The sequence below is a fragment of the Centruroides sculpturatus genome, unplaced genomic scaffold (genome assembly GCF_000671375.1).
Source record: "Centruroides sculpturatus isolate CEXI.00-Female unplaced genomic scaffold, Cexi_2.0 scaffold770, whole genome shotgun sequence".
NCBI lineage: Eukaryota > Metazoa > Arthropoda > Arachnida > Scorpiones > Buthidae > Centruroides > Centruroides sculpturatus.
This window is the reverse complement of record NW_019384992.1, coordinates 167,317-189,070: the sequence shown is the minus strand read 5'-3', so window position 1 is coordinate 189,070 and position 21,754 is coordinate 167,317. Positions and strand designations below refer to the sequence as shown.

Sequence of the window (21,754 nt, the reverse complement as noted above, 5' to 3'; positions counted from 1 at the left end):
AAAATAGTTTAACAATAAGTAAATATTTTTAATGTTGAGAATAAACGACATTCTTTTATTTCTTGTTATTACTTATAAACAAAATCAGAATAAAACACAATGCACTTCAAGTGAAATTAAATTTTAGATAATTGAAATTTAATGACTTCTACAGTTCAATAATTATGAAAGTGGTCTAAGTTCACTTACAACCCAGAAAGAATATATTGGTTTAGTTAAATTCCAATAGAAGTTATTTGGGTACTCAACTTACATATTTCTAAATTCATAGAAACATTGCCAAAGTTAATACACTTATATTTTTGAATTGACTAAAATGCAAACCTTTAAATATCTTCAAAGAAAAAAAAATGGTCTTACACCTCTTTGAAACTAAATGGTCCATATATTAAATTAAAAAAAGTTAACAATAAAAATTAAATTTATTCCATATACAGATTATAATACTTCAATATGACTGTTGATTTCTTTGAATTTTCTTCCTAATTTTTTTTATACTTTTGTGAATTTTTATATTAATAAAATATAATTAAATCATATGTGTATAAAAACTTTCTGGATATGTTCATTGGAACAAACTCCCTCTACACCAATACAGGAGACAAGTCTTCTTGGTTGAGGTGTCAGGTCAGAGCTGGCCTTACTATAGGGCGAACGGAGCAGCTGCTCCAGGCGCTAAGTCCTAGGGGGCGCCTCAGTGGTAAAGAAAATTAAAGGGTATAAATTAAGGGCAACCAAGGGGGCGCCATAATAGGATCTCGCTCCATCCTAAAACTTTCCTCAGGCCGGCACTGTGTCAGGTCAGATGTTATTAATCATCATTGATTAACTAAGCTAAAATATTTTTAGCTAAGATTAAAATTATTTTAAACAGAGGTTGACTTGGAGATATTTATTAGATGGTTGACAGACTGGTAAATAATTCTACATTCCATTCACAAGTGGAAATGAATGGGTCCATCAGCATCTTTGTTTTTTGCATCTGCTTGGCAAGTAAAAAAGACATCCTGACACGTTTTATCATATCAATAAGACTTCATAACATAATAAAATAGTAAAATGATTTTAAACATTTGACAATGCAGAAAAATTTTCTTAGATTATATGCAATCTTATAATCTGACTATCAGTCAGAAGATTGTTTTAAAGACATTCTGCAAATTATAGGCAGGAAATTACATTAATTTTAACCAAATTAATTCATTACCTTGGAAGAACTTTGAAGGCAATGTTCCATGCCTTTTTCGATGGGATCATCACTGTAAAGAAAGAATCCAGAATGGCTAGTATCTCTAATCCCTGCTTCTGCATTCAAACTTTGAATAAATTCTTCAACAGTGGTAGAACCATCAAATCCTACAACCTTATAAAAGAAAAATAAAAAGTAACTGATCTATTTAAAACTTAATAATTTCACATAAACTATTAATAATGTTTGATAACTTTTATTTTTATGTAGCTTTTCTCTTTGAAAATTCTCTGTTCTGTATTGGAAGATGTGTTTTAATAACTACAAATAATTTTAATAATAATATTGATTATCTAAGTTAATACTACATTTGGGTATAGGTCATGGATAATGAGTTAGTTGAACAAAACTGGCTCAAGATGTTGTCAAGTCTGACTTGTGGCATTACCAAACTTATCATTTCACACGAGTGAACCTTTTGTTTGCTTGCCTAGTAATTAAATCAAACATATATTTAAACAGAAACAAATATTTTTCTAATCTTATATAAACATCTCGAAGCCTGATGTTTAAACATAAACCAAACAATTGCCATATTAAATCAGGCTATTTTGCCACTACTATTAATAATCAAATTCTAAGTAATTTGGTACTAGAGGAAGATGTTAGGCACCATCTCATATTTTAATTATTAAATTTAATATAAGATAGTGTCTAATGCCTATCTCCACTACCAAATTACTTAGAATCTAATTATTAATAGTAATGGTAAAATAGCCTTATTTAATACAGAAATCATTTGGTTTATAAAATATAAACTATTTGTGAAAATATACCATGATAAAAAAATAAATAAATAAATAAAAGCTATTCATAAAGTCATCCATCATAAGTAACATTAATATCTTGAAGATTGATATTTATGCTGTTTAACAGATGAAATAATTATAAATGAACACTGAGTCTGATTTATACCCAAATCTTAACTCTGATGTCAATCTAGAAGCAAAGATTAGACAGAAGTCTAGCTAGTTTAATTGGCAACACATCACACATCAGCATTATAAGAAGTTGTGAGCTTGAATCCTATTCTGGGTTGATCTTTTCATCCAGAACATTCTGAATTCATTAAATTAAATAATCTTAATTTCTAATTATTAATAATAGCATAAGATTGCAACCTGTCTCCCTTTAGGACAAATTACATAATAATTATAGTCCAAGAATCCAGCAGTTAAAATTATTAATTTCTGAAACATTTGCACAAATAACTTGTATTCCAGCAAACCAATTTTAGTCTGTTAATGTTTTCAGGTCACCATCAGGCTAAACAGCATTGTTGACATTTTAATGAATAGAATAAAAAATTATATTCAATTCAAAAGTTTGGAATGTTTTATTTGGTTAGCCATTTAAATTCATTCAAAAATTTTTAAAATGATAAAAATTTAATTTACCTCTATCAATGAAATCAACCACTTGTTCGATATCAGATTCTTTTAAGCCTCTAGTGGTAAGAGCAGGCGTTCCCAATCTAATTCCACTGGGATTAAAAGCATTCTTATCCCCAGGTACAGTATTTTTATTGCAAGCAATGGATATGTCTTCCAAAACTCTTTCTGCACGTGAACCATTTATTCCCTTTGATCGAAGATCAACCCAAACTATATGATTATCTGTGCCACCTAAAATACAATAAAATGTTCACTTCTAAAATATAAAAGTAACTAAGATTTATATTGATGTTATCTTGCTTTTCGGTTTTTATTTGTAATTATTTTTTACTAAATAAAAATGTACCTGAGATGCATTTGTAGCCTTTTTCTTGTAAAAGTCGAGCAAGTGTTTTTGCATTTGCTACAACTTGTTTCTGATAAGAATAGAATTCGGGCATCCGAACTTGTTTGAGAGCAGTAGCAATACCTGAAAGCAGAATTAAAATTTTAAAAATTAAATTTATTTATAGAAAAATTCTTTTATATAAATCAAGGTCCCCAAACTTTTTGAATGTTGAACTCTTCAAGGATTTCTCGACCTTTTATAAATCCCCTCTTTTATTGCTAATGATAATAAACAACTCCTGAAGATTGTACAGACTTTCCTCAGGATATCTAGATAGAATTTAGCATTGATAATTGTAAAACACTGCACATTGAAAAAGGGAGCTTCAAGGGGATCCCTTCAAACTTGACAGCAGAGATTACATAACCACAAAGAAAGGAGAAACCTATAGATATCTGGGGTTTCACAAACCAAACTAATTGAACACAAAACAGTAAAAACAGAACTTACTAAACTATATTGTAACAGACTAAAATCAATAATAAAAACATACATAAACTCCAAAAACCTAATAAAAGCCATCAACACATGCTATTCTACTATTTATCAACTTGTTTGGCATTATTCAGTGAACCAACACAGACCTTGAGGACTCCAACCATAAAATCTGAGTAATATTTACTAAATATTGACTGCATCATCCAGATTAGGCTAACAAAACGTTTACCCTCTCATGCTCAGAGGGTAGTAGAGGTCTCATTGTCATTAAGATTCTCCATCAGAAACAGATAGACTCACTACAAAGCTTCTTCTAAACTTAACAATCATCATCACTACACTATAAAATTATCTGGACTGATGATAATTATATACCATTAAACCTAAGGATCACCCAAAGTACAAAGAACACAAAACAGTAAACATGGATGGTAAAAACACTCCACAGCAGACACTCAACTGATTTTGCACATGTTGATAAAGCAGCATCAAACCATTGGCTGAGAGATGGGAATCTCTATGGGTCTTTATGATTGCAGTACAGGACCAAGTCATTAGTACAGGAAGCACATAATCAAAGTTACCATGGATGACACATATAGGAAATGTCATTCTGCATAAGAAACTATAGCATATCACAAGCAGCTGTAAAAGCCTGGTCCAAACAGACAATTTACACAGACAAAACCAGGTAGCTAGAATAATTCACCAGTATATAGCAAAGACATATTTACTAGCTACTATAAAAACACCATATTATAAATATATTGCAAATGCTGAAATATCTGAAGAAACCAGGTTAGCATTTCAAGAAGGAAACAGAAAAACTAATGATTCTGAAATAAAAATCTATTATAGTGTGCTAGAAATTCAAGAAATGGCAAATTTCAGCATACAATTACAATATATATATATATATATATATATAAAATCATGGTTAATGCTGAGCTTGTGAGAGCTCCTGGAAAGATAATTCCATGGCACTCCTCAATTGGGAACAAAATGAATATAGACAGCATTATAGTAAGCATATTATCATATATTCATGCTTATAATCCACAGGTTATCTGTGTTTGAAATGCACTTTGATAATGAGTGCAGGTTATACAATAAGGTAGGCAATATACCAATTTAAATTCAATTACAAAGTTGTCTAAAGCTACTAAGAGTAGTGATGAATATCAAGTATTCAGGTATCTGTTTTGAAGATTATGTGTGTACATGGAAAAAATCATAAAGATGCACTATGTTAAATAAATAAAATTCTATTTATAAATGCAAACAACATAAAAGATATTTTATTCATTAAAATTTTATATTTAGATTAATTAAATACATTAAAACAAAAAGTTACCAGCAATAGTATTGTTGTGTGGTCCACCTTGCAGTCCAGGAAATACAGCTTGATTAATTTTTTCTTCCAAATTATACATTTCTTTTTCGCCAAGTTTATTTACAGACCGAACACCTTCACAAAAGAGAAAATATTAATTGAGTTATGAAAAAACTATTATTTTCATTTTACATCAAATATTATACAAATATATAATGTCATTTCTAGTAGTTACAGGTCCAATACAGTAGTTACATTTCTAATCTCATATGAAAGATATTTACATTATTGAAAATTTCTGCTCTGAAGTATTCCTGAAGACATGTTAGATATAATAAAATGAAATAAAATGTTTGTTTAAGATCATCTCACTATGAGATGTTCAATTATTTTTTCACTGTAACCTCAATTGTTTTACTTATTTAAATAAGTGATTCTGAAGATTGTTACATACTTAAAAACATTTGTAATTCCAAACAAAACCAAACGTTTGATTTGGTTTATACATCTAATAAAGCAGCTATTCCGAATTTATTTTTTTATATGAAAACTTGTTTGTGATATTTTAAATACTGATTTATAATTATTTTTTTAAATTTTGAGAACTTCTTAATTTACTTATTATTGTCCTTACTTGAATTTTTTAATAAAGCATACTTCTTAAATTTTACCAATGTACACAATGATTAACTTAACATTGCATAAAATTCAATATTATATTTAAAATATTAAAATAACTGCTGCATAGTTTTGAAAGAAAAAATTCACTATCATTCTAAAAATTAAGTGTGGTATTCTCTAAACTTTCATAATTTTTTGATGAAGTATTTCAGAGATTGAGAAGAATACATTTTTGTGTATTCTCCTCAATCCTCAATCTGTAAATGTAATGTATCAGCAAATTAATAAATATCATAAAATAGTAAATTATCAATATAAATTAAAATAAGTCATAATTTCTTTCAGTTTATTAATTAACATATTATTGAATTTACCTTTTCTGTAAAATATTATTCCTGCTCTTGGTCCACGTAATGTTTTGTGTGTTGTTGTTGTCACAACATCACAATATTCAAATGGATTGGGTGCCAACTTTGTGGCTACCAGACCACTAACGTGAGCCATATCAGCCATGAGATAAGCACCGACTTCATCTGCTATTTTTCTAAATCGCTTATAATCTAAATCTCGAGGATAACAGCTTACTCCTATAGAATTAAATATACATTATTACTATAAAAAATTAAGTGCAATACTTGAAATAAAGTTTAATTATTGAGCATAAAACTAAAAATTTATATGAAGTATCACATATAATAAAATTTAAACTATAATTTTTTAAATGAATTTAACTCTTTTCTAAAAGTTATATAGAAATAAATATATTAATTAGAAACAGAATTTGTAATAAACTAGCCATTAGATATATATAATATTTTGAAATGTATATTATCTCAAATCATAAACAATGGATGTAAATGCATTTATCATTAAGACAAACTAAATTAAATAAACTAAAGCATATAGGTGGCTAGTCAAATAGCTAAGACAGCAGCATAAGACTACCATTACTCTGCACATACAACTCTGATTTAAATACAGGTTGAAACCTCAAAAGTTTTAGAGATCATGTTACCCTATTTCAAGCCCTATCCTCATCACATTTTCCTTATGGGTCTGGATAATCTCATGACAGGTATGAAAAATTAAAATGATAAAAAAAAAGCCTAAATATAGAATACAGTGATACCTCGACTTACGCTACCCCAACTTACGCAAACCTGGAGTTACGCGATTCGTCTTTTCAAATCAAATCTCGTCGATTCGTCTTTTGTTTGAGCACCACGCAACTCTTGATTACTCATTCCCTCCACACTATTGTTCAACTTACATGTTCGGACGTGTCGCACGGAATCGACACATAGCTACAATTTATTTTGTGTTATTTATTTCTGTGTTTGTTCTACGGAGACTCGAGAGACTCTATGTGCTGATTTCTTGTAACAATGAACGAATCAAAAGACGAGATAAGATTAACAAGAACATTTATTAGCTTACATACATCCGACTTGGATTTTACACACATTGAAAAATTATACCCCGACTTACACGAATTCGACTTACGCGGTTATCGCTCGGTCCCACCTATCGCGTAAGTTCGGGGTATTACTGTATAATCTTTATGTTATAGCTTTATTACTATCAAAACTATTTTCATTTGCCTTACATCAAATTAGAAAAACTTATATTTAATTGAATTAATAAAATAATTTATTTTAGTAAAATGCATGAATAATTAAAACATACAGACTCATTAGATAGACTTAATTAGGAAAAAGACTTATACAATAAACTGTAAAAATAGTAAATATACTTATCCATTCTTGCAGTAGCAATAACATACCTGCGATAATTAATTTTGGTTTAAAGAGTTTTGAATTTAATTGTAATTTGTCATAATCAATCAGACCAGTTGCTGGATCAACTTTATACGGCATTGATTCAAAAAAAATTGAAGTGGCAGATATACGTTTCTTTTCAGTCATATAGCCATGTGTTAAATGACCACCATCTGGAAGATCTAATCCCATAATTCTTCCATGAGGTTCAACAATTCCAGTATAGACAGCAAAGTTTGCAGGTGACCCCGAATATGGCTGAACATTAACTCCCCATAATGATGGATCTAGATCAAAGGCTTCAAGAGCTCTTTTCTGACACAATCTTTCTACTTCATCAATAAACTCATTTCCACCATAATACCTGAAATAAACAATTACAAAAAATATGACTGTGAATTTGAATTTTCCAAAACTGACTTGTGCAAATACCATAGAACAGTAAAATATCATATCAATGAAAACATTTCTGGAAATATACACCNTTTTCTGCATTATCTTCAGATCTATGCTTTACCTTTTGCAAAATGTATGTAATTTTAGATTGGTTGCTTCTAGTTAAAAGATCTTTATAAATTTCCTTATATGGTGCTAAGCACTTATGAAAAATAAAGCAAGTATGGAATAAGGGAAAAACGTCTGGCAACATCAGAAGCGTCGAAATCTGGCAACATTGAAACAAGTTTCAAGAAAGACCATTGTATTGACAGAAGGCGAGAAAAAAAAATTTACATACTTAAGTACTAATAGTTCACGAAAATAATTTTCATGAACTATTAGTACTTAAGTATGTAAAATTTATTACATTTCCTGTTGTACAAGGGTTTACCCAATTCTCGAACCGTGTCACAGTGAATCCGTGCTATAACAGTACCGTGTTATACGGGGATGGTCCCAATTCTCGAACCGTGTTAGAGTGAATCCGCGCTATAGAAGTGCCATGTTATACGGGGGTTACCTGTACTTCTATAGCATTCAACTATACACCCACTTAAAACAGAAAATTACTTAATATACAAATCATTTTGGTATAACTTCAAAGAATCTTTAATTACTTAATATACAAATCATTTTGACTAATGGTATTAAGAGTTGATATATATATAAACTCTTAATACCATTAGTAGAAGTCAAATTATAATTTCAACCAGACATATAAAAAGTATCCATTAAAATTTGATTAATTACATAATCAAAATATTTGATGTTTTAGTTAAAATGTATAAAACACAATAACAAATATGTTTTATTAAAACTATTTGATTTGATATAAAAATATTATTCATATAAAACATAATATAATTCATTTACATTTCAAATTAAAATTAACAAAATTTATAAAAATTGGATCCAAATATTGATAGGTAATTTTCATGTATGGAATGTGAAAAAGAATTAAAAATCTTCATAGCCAGGAAGAGGAAATTTCATTGCAAAATTTTCAACTTCTTCTCTTAACATTTTCAATTTCTCTTGAAATTTATTTTCTTCAAGTTTTGCTTTAAATTCTTTCAGTGTAGGACCACTTGCAGCTTTTACTTCAACAGCTATATCTAAACCTAAATAAATGATCAACGTTAAATTTTGTATGGCAATTAATATAAAATAATATATTTTATTAAACCAATAAATAATCTTTTTTACTTAGGGAAATCAGAATTAAATTTATATTTCAAATATTCAAAAATCAACTTTTGCAAATAAAAAGTATTATATTTGCTTTTTAAATTTTTCATTGTCTAAAAATACTTATCAGATTAGAATCAGTGCCATTTGTAAGAAAGTACAGAGCAAATCATATCAATTACTGAGCAAGCATTTACAATATATTTTAATGTGAGAATTTAGAATAAAGTCTGCATGTATAACAAAATGGAATTTCTAGATTGTTCAACTCAATGGAAGGCCTAAAACATAGTAACAATCACAACAATAAATGGCTGAAATGATAGATACTTAACCCAAACATCCATATATAAACAAGCAAATTTTTTTAGATATTAAATACTATTAAATTTAATATGAAATTGCAGTATTGTCTATCTCTAGTTTTAATTTATAACAACAATCAAATGAAAAATTGTGGAATTATAGCCATATATATTAATTGTATATTAATCAGAAGTTTGTGCCAGTAGATAAGCAAAAGCATGCAACATCATTCATTTTCCATCTTTTCATCATTCAGGAGAATGGATAACAACAAATATACAGGGTAGGAAAGAAAGTTACTTAACATCCTGCTACAGAATGTAGAATGTACCCAAAGTTAATTTGTTCATGTCAGGAACACATTAGACCAAAGGTGAAACAGATTGTTGTGTTACACACACAGCCATCATCAATATGGCCATGTGTCAAGATGGCAGCCATATTGAATGCAACTCTAAAACTGTAAATGGGTAGGGGGCCATGTGACTAGTGTTGCCACCAGGTCGGTTTTCATCTGGACAAGCCAGTTTTTAAATTCATGGTCCAGATTAATTATTAATTTGCCTAGTTTTTGTAAAAATTCTGAAATTATGATAAAACAAATTAAATTTATAAAAATATTAGTGAGTATTTTATTTTAACAGTTAAAGACTAACTTCACACCTCCACCCAAAGTTATCTCCATCTTATCCCTAGGCTGAGTGACAGAAAATGTACTTTTAAAATTCTAACTTGCAAATATTAGGTTTGTTCCAACACAAGCCCCTAACTGGTTTAAAACATTGTTCAGTTCTTGGCTGTAAAATGACATTGTGCATGCCTCATACGGTTTCAAATTCAAACCAGTTAGGGACTTGTGTTAGAACAAACCTATTGTAAAACAAATGTGACAGTTTCAGTTTACAAGTTATAATTTCTATTTTAATTATTTAATATGACAACTCAAGAAATTGAGTCCTAAAAATTTTTTTTAGGACTTTTTTGGGTTGTGTTCTTGGAATGCTGTGTAAACAAAGATTTGTAGAAAATAAGACAAATCATTCAATAACAGTATATTAAAATTTAGAATTCATTTTGTAAATGCTGCAGTGGTCATCAATATATAGCAATTTAAGTTGATAAAATAAAATTTCCATATACAATATATATATATTGTATATGGAAACATTTTCACATAAAATGCTGTTTAAATTTATTAGTATAGTACAAATAAAAAATATAAGTAAACTGTAAATATTACTCAAAGCTTTTTTTTACAGTATGAACATAAAACAAGTTACTTTAATCTTTATGCATGTAAGATATATATTATTTTAAACTGTACAATATAAGACAATGTAAATCATGATCAAACTGTATATATAAAAATTTTTAAAATGATAAAAATTTAATTTACCTCTATCAATGAAATCAACCACTTGTTCGATATCAGATTCTTTTAAGCCTCTAGTGGTAAGAGCAGGCGTTCCCAATCTAATTCCACTGGGATTAAAAGCATTCTTATCCCCAGGTACAGTATTTTTATTGCAAGCAATGGATATGTCTTCCAAAACTCTTTCTGCACGTGAACCATTTATTCCCTTTGATCGAAGATCAACCCAAACTATATGATTATCTGTGCCACCTAAAATACAATAAAATGTTCACTTCTAAAATATAAAAGTAACTAAGATTTATATTGATGTTATCTTGCTTTTCGGTTTTTATTTGTAATTATTTTTTACTAAATAAAAATGTACCTGAGATGCATTTGTAGCCTTTTTCTTGTAAAAGTCGAGCAAGTGTTTTTGCATTTGCTACAACTTGTTTCTGATAAGAATAGAATTCGGGCATCCGAACTTGTTTGAGAGCAGTAGCAATACCTGAAAGCAGAATTAAAATTTTAAAAATTAAATTTATTTATAGAAAAATTCTTTTATATAAATCAAGGTCCCCAAACTTTTTGAATGTTGAACTCTTCAAGGATTTCTCGACCTTTTATAAATCCCCTCTTTTATTGCTAATGGTAATAAACAACTCCTGAAGATTGTACAGACTTTCCTCAGGATATCTAGATAGAATTTAGCATTGATAATTGTAAAACACTGCACATTGAAAAAGGGAGCTTCAAGGGGATCCCTTCAAACTTGACAGCAGAGATTACATAACCACAAAGAAAGGAGAAACCTATAGATATCTGGGGTTTCACAAACTAAACTAATTGAACACAAAACAGTAAAAACAGAACTTACTAAACTATATTGTAACAGACTAAAATCAATAATAAAAACATACATAAACTCCAAAAACCTAATAAAAGCCATCAACACATGCTATTCTACTATTTATCAACTTGTTTGGCATTATTCAGTGAACCAACACAGACCTTGAGGACTCCAACCATAAAATCTGAGTAATATTTACTAAATATTGACTGCATCATCCAGATTAGGCTAACAAAACGTTTACCCTCTCATGCTCAGAGGGTAGTAGAGGTCTCATTGTCATTAAGATTCTCCATCAGAAACAGATAGACTCACTACAAAGCTTCTTCTAAACTTAACAATCATCATCACTACACTATAAAATTATCTGGACTGATGATAATTATATACCATTAAACCTAAGGATCACCCAAAGTACAAAGAACACAAAACAGTAAACATGGATGGTAAAAACACTCCACAGCAGACACTCAACTGATTTTGCACATGTTGATAAAGCAGCATCAAACCATTGGCTGAGAGATGGGAATCTCTATGGGTCTTTATGATTGCAGTACAGGACCAAGTCATTAGTACAGGAAGCACATAATCAAAGTTACCATGGATGACACATATAGGAAATGTCATTCTGCATAAGAAACTATAGCATATCACAAGCAGCTGTAAAAGCCTGGTCCAAACAGACAATTTACACAGACAAAACCAGGTAGCTAGAATAATTCACCAGTATATAGCAAAGACATATTTACTAGCTACTATAAAAACACCATATTATAAATATATTGCAAATGCTGAAATATCTGAAGAAACCAGGTTAGCATTTCAAGAAGGAAACAGAAAAACTAATGATTCTGAAATAAAAATCTATTATAGTGTGCTAGAAATTCAAGAAATGGCAAATTTCAGCATACAATTACAATATATATATATATATATATATATAAAATCATGGTTAATGCTGAGCTTGTGAGAGCTCCTGGAAAGATAATTCCATGGCACTCCTCAATTGGGAACAAAATGAATATAGACAGCATTATAGTAAGCATATTATCATATATTCATGCTTATAATCCACAGGTTATCTGTGTTTGAAATGCACTTTGATAATGAGTGCAGGTTATACAATAAGGTAGGCAATATACCAATTTAAATTCAATTACAAAGTTGTCTAAAGCTACTAAGAGTAGTGATGAATATCAAGTATTCAGGTATCTGTTTTGAAGATTATGTGTGTACATGGAAAAAATCATAAAGATGCACTATGTTAAATAAATAAAATTCTATTTATAAATGCAAACAACATAAAAGATATTTTATTCATTAAAATTTTATATTTAGATTAATTAAATACATTAAAACAAAAAGTTACCAGCAATAGTATTGTTGTGTGGTCCACCTTGCAGTCCAGGAAATACAGCTTGATTAATTTTTTCTTCCAAATTATACATTTCTTTTTCGCCAAGTTTATTTACAGACCGAACACCTTCACAAAAGAGAAAATATTAATTGAGTTATGAAAAAACTATTATTTTCATTTTACATCAAATATTATACAAATATATAATGTCATTTCTAGTAGTTACAGGTCCAATACAGTAGTTACATTTCTAATCTCATATGAAAGATATTTACATTATTGAAAATTTCTGCTCTGAAGTATTCCTGAAGACATGTTAGATATAATAAAATGAAATAAAATGTTTGTTTAAGATCATCTCACTATGAGATGTTCAATTATTTTTTCACTGTAACCTCAATTGTTTTACTTATTTAAATAAGTGATTCTGAAGATTGTTACATACTTAAAAACATTTGTAATTCCAAACAAAACCAAACGTTTGATTTGGTTTATACATCTAATAAAGCAGCTATTCCGAATTTATTTTTTTATATGAAAACTTGTTTGTGATATTTTAAATACTGATTTATAATTATTTTTTTAAATTTTGAGAACTTCTTAATTTACTTATTATTGTCCTTACTTGAATTTTTTAATAAAGCATACTTCTTAAATTTTACCAATGTACACAATGATTAACTTAACATTGCATAAAATTCAATATTATATTTAAAATATTAAAATAACTGCTGCATAGTTTTGAAAGAAAAAATTCACTATCATTCTAAAAATTAAGTGTGGTATTCTCTAAACTTTCATAATTTTTTGATGAAGTATTTCAGAGATTGAGAAGAATACATTTTTGTGTATTCTCCTCAATCCTCAATCTGTAAATGTAATGTATCAGCAAATTAATAAATATCATAAAATAGTAAATTATCAATATAAATTAAAATAAGTCATAATTTCTTTCAGTTTATTAATTAACATATTATTGAATTTACCTTTTCTGTAAAATATTATTCCTGCTCTTGGTCCACGTAATGTTTTGTGCGTTGTTGTTGTCACAACATCACAATATTCAAATGGATTGGGTGCCAACTTTGTGGCTACCAGACCACTAACGTGAGCCATATCAGCCATGAGATAAGCACCGACTTCATCTGCTATTTTTCTAAATCGTTTATAATCTAAATCTCGAGGATAACAGCTTACTCCTATAGAATTAAATATACATTATTACTATAAAAAATTAAGTGCAATACTTGAAATAAAGTTTAATTATTGAGCATAAAACTAAAAATTTATATGAAGTATCACATATAATAAAATTTAAACTATAATTTTTTAAATGAATTTAACTCTTTTCTAAAAGTTATATAGAAATAAATATATTAATTAGAAACAGAATTTGTAATAAACTAGCCATTAGATATATATAATATTTTGAAATGTATATTATCTCAAATCATAAACAATGGATGTAAATGCATTTATCATTAAGACAAACTAAATTAAATAAACTAAAGCATATAGGTGGCTAGTCAAATAGCTAAGACAGCAGCATAAGACTACCATTACTCTGCACATACAACTCTGATTTAAATACAGGTTGAAACCTCAAAAGTTTTAGAGATCATGTTACCCTATTTCAAGCCCTATCCTCATCACATTTTCCTTATGGGTCTGGATAATCTCATGACAGGTATGAAAAATTAAAATGATAAAAAAAAAGCCTAAATATAGAATACAGTGATACCTCGACTTACGCTACCCCAACTTACGCAAACCTGGAGTTACGCGATTCGTCTTTTCAAATCAAATCTCGTCGATTCGTCTTTTGTTTGAGCACCACGCAACTCTTGATTACTCATTCCCTCCACACTATTGTTCAACTTACATGTTCGGACGTGTCGCACGGAATCGACACATAGCTACAATTTATTTTGTGTTATTTATTTCTGTGTTTGTTCTACGGAGACTCGAGAGACTCTATGTGCTGATTTCTTGTAACAATGAACGAATCAAAAGACGAGATAAGATTAACAAGAACATTTATTAGCTTACATACATCCGACTTGGATTTTACACACATTGAAAAATTATACCCCGACTTACACGAATTCGACTTACGCGGTTATCGCTCGGTCCCACCTATCGCGTAAGTTCGGGGTATTACTGTATAATCTTTATGTTATAGCTTTATTACTATCAAAACTATTTTCATTTGCCTTACATCAAATTAGAAAAACTTATATTTAATTGAATTAATAAAATAATTTATTTTAGTAAAATGCATGAATAATTAAAACATACAGACTCATTAGATAGACTTAATTAGGAAAAAGACTTATACAATAAACTGTAAAAATAGTAAATATACTTATCCATTCTTGCAGTAGCAATAACATACCTGCGATAATTAATTTTGGTTTAAAGAGTTTTGAATTTAATTGTAATTTGTCATAATCAATCAGACCAGTTGCTGGATCAACTTTATACGGCATTGATTCAAAAAAAATTGAAGTGGCAGATATACGTTTCTTTTCAGTCATATAGCCATGTGTTAAATGACCACCATCTGGAAGATCTAATCCCATAATTCTTCCATGAGGTTCAACAATTCCAGTATAGACAGCAAAGTTTGCAGGTGACCCCGAATATGGCTGAACATTAACTCCCCATAATGATGGATCTAGATCAAAGGCTTCAAGAGCTCTTTTCTGACACAATCTTTCTACTTCATCAATAAACTCATTTCCACCATAATACCTGAAATAAACAATTACAAAAAATATGACTGTGAATTTGAATTTTCCAAAACTGACTTGTGCAAATACCATAGAACAGTAAAATATCATATCAATGAAAACATTTCTGGAAATATACACCATAATATATTAAAATAGAAAAATAAATTTTATATATTATAAAAATAATATTTTAATTTTTAAAATTTTACTGACTATTAATGAATCTGAATTTTCCTACTGACTAATACTGGAATCAGTAAATTTTATATGATTGTAAAATAATTTTTTTTCATAAATATTTGGACTAATGATGTTTATTCAAAAAATATATAATATTTCCTTGATGCTAAGACATACCATAAGTTTGGAATCTAATTTTAAGATGTTTTTATAGAGAAAAAGTTTAAAATAGTCAAGCTTTATTAAGTAACACTCTGCTGCCCCACAATTGAGATGGTGAGAGAAAGGGCCCAATATATCTGGAATGAACTGCTCACAAAACTACCTAGGATTGCTTGCTCAGATTTGATTCTGGGACTCCAATAAGTAAGCAAACACCTTAACTGCCTCATCCATTTGGCTATCTTATTATTATCATCATCATCATCAAGGAAAGGAAAAAATGTTTCCAAATTTATAGATTTTCTTTCACTCATCACTTTTTTCAAGTTGGTATTTTTTCACAATGTGTTCAGAATTTATTACTCTGAAACTTGGCAACCTTAGATCCAAGTTCGAGTCTAGACCTGATTCAGAAATTTTTAGAGTGAATTGACCCAATCTGCTTGGTCCCCAAACCATAACCATGGCCTGGATTAATCCATGATGGATACAATCAAAACCGTTCTTAGTGCCCAAGGACAGAAAAACTAGAAAAAAACTTATTATAGAAAAAAAAATAATCAATTTTTTGGAACAAAAAAATTATAAATCAGATGATTAAAATATTTTTGGATTTAAACTAACCACCTTTAAGAATGTAACTAGAAAAACAACAATTGAGGGAATTCAAAGTGTATTCTTCAATTTATACTTCTGAGAGTAACAAATATGAAACAGTTTGAGTAAACAAATTAATTTTTTCGTACAAAAAATATTTTGGTCAAATTAAATGAATGAGAAATTTTCATGAGAAAGATCTGTAAATTGATGACTAAAATAAAATAGTAATGCATTTTATATTCTAAAATTAAGCAAGATAACATACAATAAATGATCTAAAGCAAGATGTAATTAAAATATATATGAGATAACTGTAATCAATGTTATTTCTAAGACTGTTTTCATTGATTATATTACATTAACATAAGTCTTAGAAAGATAATTGTTTGAAGATGATGACAGCTCAAATATGAAGAAACAAAGATTATGATAAACTGTAAATTATAAATAAGTTTAAACGAAAAATTTCTGATATTTACCGAAAACCAGGATAACCTTCAGAATATTTGTTATGCAAACAAGTACTGAGAGAATGAAGGACAGCTCTACTGGTAAAGTTTTCAGATGCAATCATCTCTAAACCTCTTGTTTGCCTTTTCTTCTCCTTCTGGATAATTTCAAACAATTCTGGATCACATTCATCTAATGTTTGGTTCAAATAACCAATTTCAGATTTTATATCTGTGGCCATTTTCTGTAAATATATAATTTTATATAAAACAAATTATAAATTATAATAAATTGCATGTAATATATTTTTTAGTTATTATCATATTAAAATATAAAGATTGTATTCTAATCAATATAATAAATCAATAGGATCCACTAAGAGAAAATCCAAAAATTTTGCTCAGAACAGAAAAATCAAGATATAACTATCTAATACTGAAATTTCAGCATACAACATCACTTCAATTTAATGGATCACCACTTAATACATCCCGAACAAAATAATCTAACTTGAAATGTTAAATCATCACTGAATTAAATAATATAAAATGGATGCTCTGCATTTTTGTAATAGTCTGACAGAGAGAACTTCAAATGTCTATTTAAGAATAATATGAAAATGAATAGAAAAAACTTTATGTTTTAAAATAAATTTACTATCAATTTATCTTTATCAATTTAAAAACCAAATAGATAACAATAAGTTAATACTGTAGTATATAAAATGTTTTGTAGAAAGCATAATAACTAACAATAATAATTTGAAAAATATTTGAAATCTTTCTTGTTTGTATTGATTGGTTTTATAGTTTTTCAAATACAGAAGAAATTTGTTATATTTCAATTTGTTATACCCAATAATCCAAAATGTCCAGTAATCTAGCATCCTTTGAAAAGTAGCTGATAATCTGGCATGCTAGTATTCCGTAAACTAAAATTTGTTTGGCTATGTTATGCAGTAAAGACCTGGACAAAAATCAAGGGAAAGATGTGGGTGATTTCAAGCACATTGTTACATGTCAGGTCAAAAGAAGTTGGTGAAAACTTTTATCATCAAACTTATATAATAAAACCCTTCTAAATAGTTTCTGTTTGACTTTACTTAAAGCTTATTCATGACTTCTTGTTATATTTCTACATATTTTAATCTTTAATTAGCTAATCAAAGTTATTTTAACAGAAAGGAAACTGTTATTTTATAACAGATATATTTCTTAAAAATATATTTTTCATATTAATTTATTTAAACTTTTTCACAGAATTTAAAATACAAATATCCCTCAATTAACACAGTAAATTAATCCCTCTATGCTACTACATTATCAAAATTGCGTTAATCAAATACAGTGGTATCTCGGTACTCGACCAAACAATCACGACCTGCTAGAACAAATTTTTGGTTAATAACAAATATTTTTATCTTAATAAACAAAAATAGCATATTCTCTATTGCCTTATTTTCCGAGGAAAACATATCTATGTTAAGCAAAGACAGCCGTTAAAGCCGCATAAATTAAAACTTTTGCCACGTTTAAAAAGAGATTTGATCAACGTTTTGCTGTGACCACTCCATAGCCTGGATTTCAACCCAATAGAAAATATTTGGATTGATTTAGTAAGAGTAGTTTATGCCAATGAAAAACAATTTCATAATGTTTGATCATAAAAAAGCAATTGTGACTGTTTGAGATGTAATTGTTCCTGAAAAGCTAACAACTCTTACTATCTCCATGACCAATCAATTTATTGATGTTATTCAGCTTAATGGTAAACTAACCAAATATTAAACATTGTTTTTCCCACTATGTTTTGTTTTGTTATGCTTTTTGATCCTGATCTCAAACTGTTTTCCTCACAAATTTCAATCAATAATTTGCTGTATTTGAAGTTCTTAAATATGAAAATAAGTTTTTACTTCATATTTGATTTACGGTTACCTAAATACCTAAACAACAACATATTTACAGGAGATCAGTTAATTTTAATGAGAAGTTTGAAAATCCAGATAGTCTCAAACTTTTTTACTGGACTATATAATGTTCAGAGTTTATTCAATCTTCATATTAATCTCTCAAGTAGAGATTTAGTTCATTCAATCACCTCCGTAAGTTAGATTATCAGTTAGTTATTTGAATAGCAGAAAATAAGTCTCTGAATGAAGGTACAAAAGAATATACTATTTACAGCTGTTATTGATTTATATAATTCTCATAAAGTGGCATATTTATCAATAACTAATAATTAATATATTCACAAAAGACATTATCTTTTATACACAGGTAGATATACTAAATAATTCCCAATGTTCTCTCTTTAATTATGTACTAACAAGTTAAAATCGACAGGTGATTTTAAGTTTTAAATCAATTCGATGCGATTTATTTTTCCGACGGAGAGTTTCTACCGTAAATACTTTAAAAACAAAAGATAAATATAAACATAATCACATTATATTTGGTAAAATTAAAAATATCAAAATTACTGTTTGAATTGTATTCTTAAATGAACAAAACTTAAGATTTTTGATAATATATAGGAATATGAATATAAATATTTTAAAAAAATTGCTTTTTACATTCAAAAACACAAAATATAATAATGTTATTTATTATGAAACTGTAAACCAAATTGATCAAAAATTAAAGTAGTTCAAAATACCTTTTATTCCACAATATTTCTGTAATTTAACTGGAACAAAAGTGAAATTAATTAATAATCTTAACCAATTAACTCATTTAGCTACATGACTTAAAAATTTTTTAAGCCCATTTCATTTGTCTAGTTTTATCTTTTATTAATTATGAAATATATATATAAAGTTCAGAATTTTAATTACAAAACTAAAAATAAATTTAATCTTCACTATAACTGTAAACTCTTTGGTTCCGTTATAACACTCCGTAATAACCTTGAAAAATGATAATCGTAAACATATTAAAAAGATGTTTTTTTTTATAATAAACATATTTAGGAGATAAATACCTTTCAATTCGGCATAATAAGCAATTATGTAATCGATAAAAAACTACCACGTGGTCACTGTTAAAGCGTAAAAGTTGTCGTTTACACTTTTCAAAAACTTTCGTACTCGTGTTAGCCAATAATATAACTAATAAAAAAAAAAGTTTAGAGCATGCGCAAAATTAGGACATCAAGTAAATAGCTATAGACACCCGCTAGCATTGAAAAAAAAAGATTACCCATAAATTATGAGAATACCTCGTCTGTGTACTGGTGGGTTTGTCTACGGATGGAGCACAGTATATAAAATTGGTAGAATCTTTTGTGCAGTCGAGCTTATCTTTGGTGAGTGACTAGAGGTATATGTACTGTATGATTTACAGTATTACTCATTGCTGTTCTTTTTACGAAGTCGTGCGTGATCTAAACCCGCGACTAGGAAGGAAGGCGAGTTAATACGTGTTTTAACACGGCCCCTGTGTGGCTTAACAAATCCCTCCTCATATTCTTATAACTACTTCTTGGAGTTAACAATGGCTCCAAGAAGTAGTTATATAAGAATATAATCTTGTCAAGAGAAATATCTATTAAATGTAATAAAATACTTCTTGCGTTTATAAATGTATAAACAAATAATAGTAAATATAATGAACATAAAAAACGTTTAATATATCTTGTAAATAGATTATTATACCCGTACTTTAATGAATATTTTAAAATTAATCTAATATAATTAAAACTAATAATTATTATCAAAGTTGACTTCAATAAAGTCGTATTTCAGACTTTTCAAAGAGAAAAGAATTTCAAATACAAAATGTAAGGATGTTTGGAGGAAGCTAATAAAAACACATGCGAAAATTGTTATATGTTTAAATGATCGGCACAGAGACGAGAGAAATGGCGAGACACGAACATACTAGGATGTGTATTGCCACAAATAGATGGCAAATGGGAATAGTCTATGGTTTACGGTTTTGAAAATAAGGCGTATCAGCCAACTGCTCTACAGGAACTGATCGTGAATTTTTCGGGAGTGTCCCGACCCGGATAAGTCGGGCCCGTCCCTCACCACCCGGCCGCCCCGTTATGGGCCAAATCGATCCCGTGATAGGCTCGAAAAATGGATCCTTTTAGCATCCACGGGACAGAAAGACGAAAGATGATAAAATTGTTATGGAAATAGATCTCGCTCCTTTATGTTCCGAGATGGCCTCTTAATTCACAGCAAAGATGAAGCGTATTAAATTATTCGTGAGATATTACATTACATTTTCTCTTAATCCAGGGTAGAAAACCTAAAGCTTTTTTGGTTTTGAGGGCCGCCTGATAAAGTGTCAAACTGTATAATACAGAAATAAGGTTTTAGTGCTCACTTAGCAACTATTCTTTATATTTGATTTTTGAATAATGAATGGACCGGTTCTTACAGACCTATGCGACTTTTGCAGTATATTTTCGTTATGTATTTATGTTTTAATGCTATGTATCTAGTGAACAATTACATTACTATCATACGTGCTTTTGATCTCTGTACGAAGCATTCATATTTCGCTTGCAGTGAACATACTGCTGTATTACCTTACAATGATTTATATATATATATCTTAGGAAAAAGTTGAGATTATTGAAAGAAAGGGCTTTTACATGTATTAAAACACCTTCTGTAAGTAGAATTGATACTTTTTTATAACTTAAAAAGCATTGTGGAAAAATACACACAGGTTTACTCGTATGAATCTGTGAGACCCAGACCATTCATTCTTGTAATTTATCAAGGCCTGTGTAAAAACCAGAGTTTTAATTATGTTATTATTTTTGGTTTTAATTAATTTTTAGGTTTAATTTATTATTTTTTATTTAATTTTACCTGCATTTTTAAATCCTTAATTATAATTTTTTTTAATTAATTGTAACTCTTTTTTGTTTTTGCAACATAACTACAGAAATTGTTTTGTTGTTTTGTACAAAA

General features: G+C 28.6%; 2 protein-coding genes across 2 annotated transcripts; both read right to left on the bottom strand.

Annotated features, from left to right (window-relative positions):
- Positions 1–1,195: 1,195 nt before the first annotated feature.
- Positions 1,196–7,696, bottom strand: LOC111633038 (serine hydroxymethyltransferase, cytosolic-like). The gene is made up of 7 exons (XM_023377566.1): positions 7,683–7,696; positions 7,207–7,565; positions 5,798–6,010; positions 4,824–4,937; positions 2,990–3,112; positions 2,647–2,874; positions 1,196–1,356 (listed from the first exon to the last, which is right to left on the bottom strand). Exons 1-7 carry the CDS (start codon positions 7,694–7,696, stop codon positions 1,196–1,198), a joined length of 1,212 nt encoding a protein of 403 aa, XP_023233334.1.
- Positions 7,697–8,230: 534 nt separating this feature from the next.
- LOC111633041 (serine hydroxymethyltransferase, cytosolic-like) lies at positions 8,231–20,297 on the bottom strand. Its single transcript, XM_023377570.1, has 10 exons — positions 20,022–20,297; positions 19,804–19,930; positions 19,480–19,509; positions 16,851–17,065; positions 15,090–15,448; positions 13,681–13,893; positions 12,707–12,820; positions 10,873–10,995; positions 10,530–10,757; positions 8,231–8,760 (listed from the first exon to the last, which is right to left on the bottom strand). The coding sequence occupies exons 4-10, from the start codon at positions 17,060–17,062 to the stop codon at positions 8,597–8,599; spliced, it is 1,413 nt and encodes a 470-aa protein (XP_023233338.1). The 5' UTR covers positions 17,063–17,065; positions 19,480–19,509; positions 19,804–19,930; positions 20,022–20,297; the 3' UTR covers positions 8,231–8,596.
- Positions 20,298–21,754: the final 1,457 nt, after the last annotated feature.